The 5780-nt window shown below is 41.4% G+C and overlaps 1 protein-coding gene across 1 annotated transcript in view; it reads left to right on the plus strand.

Moving 5' to 3' along the window:
* Positions 1 to 2932, plus strand: part of RPA1 (replication protein A1, 70kDa) — a 22905-nt gene extending 19973 nt beyond the window's left edge. The window contains exons 15-16 of the mRNA XM_009076973.1: positions 1448 to 1534; positions 1906 to 2932. Coding sequence (XP_009075221.1) covers positions 1448 to 1534; positions 1906 to 2013 — 195 coding nt within the window. The 3' untranslated portion in view covers positions 2014 to 2932. The remainder of the gene's footprint in view (positions 1 to 1447; positions 1535 to 1905) is intronic.
* The last annotated feature ends 2848 nt before the right edge of the window (positions 2933 to 5780 follow it).

Raw genomic sequence — 5780 nt, forward strand, 5'->3', positions numbered from 1 at the left:
TTTTGATTTGACACTTTTATGAGCCTTTAAAAATGGTACTCGATGCATTTGCAGTAAGCTTTTCTTAGTGGTTTTTCTCTGATAGACCTGATGCAGTGTCTTGTGAAGTTGGTGGGAGTCTTTTCACTGCTCACAGTATGGATTGAGTTCATGTACAGCCAGTGACCACACTAAGCACAGATACATGTGCAAGGCTTTTCATCTGCTTCTCTGCTGTGCTTGTTACCAAAGGAGGTAATGTAGGGTAGCAGTGACTGCTATGCAAAGGGCATTTTCCACTCACTAATGGTTAGCACAGTTTGTGACAGAGCTGGAAAGAGAAGCCAAATGCTTTATTAAGTGAGTTTTCTTATCCTCTAATCCGTAGAATGGTCAGAAGAAGGGTTTTTAATATTCAGGAAGGATATGCCTAAATTCTGCAATCTGTGAAACTAGCTGCTCCTGTTCACCTTCATTTGTTGTGCTTTTTTAAACCTTAGGAGAATCAGTGTGTAGTGTAAAATAGTGCTGCATGCATTGAAAAACAGCAGATGTAACACTTGGAATGTGAGTGGAACTGGGGTGGGTTCAATTCCAGATCAGATGCTCTGTCTGCTGCTGGAGTGACTGATCAAGTCAAGTGCATCTGGTAGATAAATACATTAATAATTACTTGTTGGTATCATCTAGGGGTTGAGGATTTTTTTTTGAGTGTCAGCAAAGGTTTTTTACAACTCATTTTTACAAAAATAAATGGGGTTGAGGATTTTTTTTGAGTGTCAGCAAAGGTATTTTACAACTCATTTTTACAAAAATAAACTTTTTTTCCCCACAGTCTCCATGACTTGCCTGCTCCTTTTCTACTGTTTTGACAAATTGTCTGTTATAAGTGATGATGATGATGTTTAGTGTTCATATGGTAATTAGAAGCAGCTTATGTTATAAATATGACAGTCTTCTAATGGGTATAAAAGCATGTTGAAAACATGCATCCATTTTTTTATAGAACATCCTCTTAGGTCTGTGTCAGGATGTGAAGGATACATAGAGCCTTGATGGATAAGCAGAAAAATAGAATGCCTAATAAGGCAATTAATGGGGAAATAGTTAACTCTGTCAGTGTTTGTGATCACAGCAGAACATCAGAATTACCATGTTAGGCAGCACAAGAGAATCTGGTGTAGATTTACAGTACTTTCATTCTGTGCACCTGGTTGCAGATTCAGTGTAAGTATATGTTATTTTCTTTAGGCAGCTAAAAAGTTTTCACCTTTTTTTTTTTCCATAAACACTTGAAGTTCTGGTTTTGGCATCTAAAACTTGATGGGAGATTCAGCTCTGCCTGTGTGGTCCAGTTAGTTCCAGTGTTTTGCCAACCTCCTCAAAAGCTGAGCTGTTCTCAAAGTTCATAGTACTCCTGGGAGCCTGGAGTGTGTGCAGCTGATACCTGTCTCTGTCCTTCCCACAGAACGAGCAGGCGTTTGAAGAAGTGTTCCAAAATGCAAACTTCAACACGTATGAGTTCAGGATCCGAGTGAAACTGGAGACTTACAATGTAAGTATTGCCCAGAAGGCAAATAGTGTAGCATGTGGCTTTTGTAGTTTGACTTGTCTCCATAGGAGGTGACTTCCTCCTCTTATGTTTGTGGGGAGAGGTTTCCCTTCCTCACAGCGAATAGAAGTTTCCAAAGATCACACAAATACTGTCAATCTTGAGCACTGGAGGAGGAATCCAGGCTGCTCCCTCTCAGGTTCTCCAGGAGTGGCTTGTTTCAAATGAAAACAACATATCAGCTCTAGGAGTCGTGTTGGCACTTCTAGCTAACCCAGATAGCAAGAGCAGTAAGTTACTGGGGCAGAAGGAGGTTAGAACCAAGTGCCTGGAGTGCTCAGTGTTCTTTTACATGCTAAATTTCTCTTTCACAGGATGAATCTCGTATTAAGGCCACAGCATTGGACGTCAAACCCGTGAACTACAGAGAATACAGCAAGAGGTTGATTGCCAACATCAGGAGAAATGCTCAGCTGGGGTGAGGAGGCTGATTGAACCTAGAACTTCCAGGAAAAACTCAATAGATAACATTACATTGACTTTTTCCCCACCTGTGTGTGACAATTTGTCATTAGTTACACCACGTATGGTAGTCCAGTGTAGTGAGCTAAGTGATTTAATGCATTTCTCTGGAGATATGCCCTTGGTAGGTAGCAGTGCACTCTGATGGCCACGATTTTGTAGACTGTTGTGGTCTGTTAAACTCTGACAGCACTGAAGAGAGATCTGTAGACAGATTGCCAGTGTCTTTAGACAACCCATTCAAAATGTCTGAAGTAACTTTGCTTTCTTACCATATGTAAAGCTGAATTATGTAACCATTTTGTCTTCTTTGCAAGAAAGTAGTGACAACCTTGACACTTTGACTTGTTCAGCAGAGGGTAGGAGGAAGAGTGTCATGCAGCTTTCAGATATGGACAAAGGAGAACAGGTCTATTAGTATAAGTTAGTTCCTTTCCATAGAATTCAAAGGCTTTCCCTTTCCACAGGTGCCATGCAGTTGTTAATGCTTGGAATGGCAATATGGTAGAATTATTAATCAAAGACATATCTCTTATATCTGAAGAATATCCTTCCTTCAGGGTTTAATAGACTGAGTCAGATGGGTCTGATATTAATCAAAATTGTCTCTTCTGAGGAAGGCAGATAAGCATTGACTCTCCATCCCCCAGGGAAATCCAGGCAACTACAAAGCATTGCTTTAGTTTTCTCTTCAATTAATACTATGGATCTTTGACTGATTTTTTTTTTTTTTTTTTTAAGCTCACATTTCCTGCCTATACATATTTTGTATGTTTCTATGTTCAGTTTCTTTGGTTTTATTTGTAATGATGTTATTCAGAAACAGGTCTTTAAATGGGGGGAGCTTTGTTTCAATAAACACTGTTTAATTCCTGTGTAGTGAATTTTGCTTTCTTTGAACACCAAAGACTTCTCATTACTGGAAAGCAATTAATTAGCTTTCATAATAAGCATTCACTTGGGGGAGATGTTACCTTATTGCAAACTCTAAGGTTAGGCTGAAGAATGGAGAGTTCTTTGCCTGATGTTAACAGCATGGAAATGCAGTGGTATTTTCACCATTTCTGTGCCTGGGAATGCTGATGAGCTGGCACTTCTGGGATTTTTATTGACGTTTACACAGCAGTCTAAAACTAACCAGGCTTTGAGATTTGTTCAGACATAGAGCTAGTACAGAAAACAGTAATTATGCTACTGGGCTTTTCAGTCAGCAGAGCATGCTAGCTCTGTGTGCTCCTAATCACATTAATTATGTGTTCCCTGGCTGCAGCTCACAGCTTGGCATTTGCTGCACAGCTCCAAGCATCCAGGCAATGCTGCAGTGGGTCTTTGGTAGCAAAACTGAAGTTTATTTATTTATTTTGCTCCTTAGAGCACTGTTTCTACATGTATTCAGTTGGTGCCCTTTATTCCCCATGACTTCCTGTTTGTCATCTAAAGTATTTGTGTTTAAGTACTGTAAATGGCATTTCCAGTGATGGGCATGAGGCACATTATTCTGGGCCCATTAATTGTGAACACAACTCCTTCTTCTCTTTTGGATTCTGAGGATCATGACTGGGTTCTTCTGCTGATGTCTTGCATTTTTTTTATTGAAGTATTTGTTCCCTCTGACCTTGCTTATAAAGCATTGACTAGAAAATTACAGTCTTCAGCACAGTTCTGGATTGACAAATGGTAGGTTAGTGGTGATAATCCATCTTTCCACTCTGCTAACCAGTCTTTTAGTTTTGCTTCTCCCTTCTTATCCCTCCTTCCCAGTTTGAGGGTACTGGGAACAGGTGGTGGTGCACAATATTCCTCGAGGCTATATCCAATTCCTGGGCCCATATACACTAGGAAGTTTTTATGGGTGTTTGTCTTGGCAGGTATTTGCTGGCATTGCAGCTTTGAGTGTTGCACACCTGCCTCTGCTGGGGTAGCTCCTCCCAGGGGAAATTGCTGTACATCCATATTGCTAGGTTTACTATGCCATCAACCAGAGCACTAGAGATGGAAGGTATCAATACTCAACAGCATTAAGGTATCTTAAAGGATCAGCTGAGTGACCTTGAGAACTGGAACAGAAAAGCAACTTAAAACAGTTTGTGTGAAAAGCCATTTATTTGAGGACTAATAAAAAACAACCTTCTGCTGTAAAGTGGATGCTCATTAGTGAGTGAAGAGTTGGAGGGTTTTAATCATGCTTTAATCAGCTAGTATATGATAAAAACATCAAGCTATGTGAGGCAAGGTATTTCTAGTGTAGCTATACAAGTGCCATAGCATTATATAAGCCTCTGCTGTGAGAACTCATCTCGAATGCTATGTACAGCTCTGGCCTGCGACGTATAGAGGCAAAAAAGAAACTCAGCTGGGGCGAGTACAGAGGAGGACTACACTGCTGAGTAGGAGAATGAGGAGCTTTTTTAGGAGGGGCCTAGAAGAACTAATATAGCAAAATGAATCCTGAGAGGGGCATATGATTTCCCACTTATATAAAAGATACTTGCATATATCTAGCTTCCTTCCCCTGATCATAGGCCAGAACTGCTGAAGATAATTGGTTAATAAACAGTTTGTCAGTCAAAGGAAAGAGGTTCTGAAGCAGCTCTCTAGCTGAGGAATGAGGACAGGGAAGCTGTGGAAATGTCTCTGTTCTTCTCCCACCTCGTTGACAAGTGGCCACAGCCATCCAAACCCTGGTAGATCCCTGCAGCCATTGGCATGGGCCATGGAAAACAGGGCTCTGAAAGGCTCTGGGCTCTTTTGCCTGTGCTAATTAAGTGGACTCACAATGCTAATTGGGATTATTGGCAAACTAACCTGTCTTCCCTTCATCATAAATCTCCCCTGCTAGTGTCCAGGTTGTTCTGGATGGCTCCAACCATTACCTGGGCTGAATGTGTGTTTGCTCAGTTGAAAGGATTCTGCAACTCCTCGTAACTAGATCTCTGTGAGGTGAGGATTCCTGTGGCTGCTCGTGTTTTGCTATAAATTAAATGTACACAGCCAAGATGAAATTGGGAGGCTGCTGGTTTTGAACAGGCAGGTGCAAAGGCAATTACATGAGAACATCAAGTTCTGCATGGCCGAGGGAGGATCTGGAGCGTGCTTTGCTGTGCCATGTTCAGGTAGTTTGCTGTTTGTCTTAATTCCCACTGGTGGGATTGAACTGTGTTTTCACTGTACATGAATTCTAAATTAATTGTTAGTGACCCTTACGAGTCCCTGGAGGGAAGATTCTGTTTGAGCCAGATGTGGTTTTTAAGATGCATCAGGTGGTTTGTTGTTTGTTTGGGTGTTTTGGTTTGGGTTTTTTTTACCCAAAGTAAAGCTTTGAGGAGTAATACATTCTTTAGAGCTGCTGTAAGGAATACATGGTGGTCTTAGATGGATCAGGAGTGACTGGTAGCTGGTTGCTTTGTGCTGTGTTTGCTATGCCTGGCAGCTTGGATGAGTGTGTGTGTGTGTGGGCTCCCATGTTCCAGCACGATGGGATTGTCCTTTTAGTGCAATGGGTGTGAGAGTGGAAGTTGATGAGTCTGATGTTTTGATTCCTAATTCTAGGTGGTATTTGCATTTGCTGTCCAAGATACAGCGTAACATCTTGAGTGGGGGGAGGAAGACATACTTTCCTTCCATGCCCTGCTTTGTCATCTTTCCTTTTGCCTTATTTTCTAGCCTTTGAACCTAGTGGCCTTGTAGTGGCCACTTTGGAGAAGAGTGGCCACCCCATGGAGCTTCT

This window comes from Acanthisitta chloris, unplaced genomic scaffold (assembly GCF_000695815.1).
Source record: "Acanthisitta chloris isolate BGI_N310 unplaced genomic scaffold, ASM69581v1 scaffold7616, whole genome shotgun sequence".
Classification (NCBI taxonomy): Eukaryota; Metazoa; Chordata; class Aves; order Passeriformes; family Acanthisittidae; genus Acanthisitta; species Acanthisitta chloris.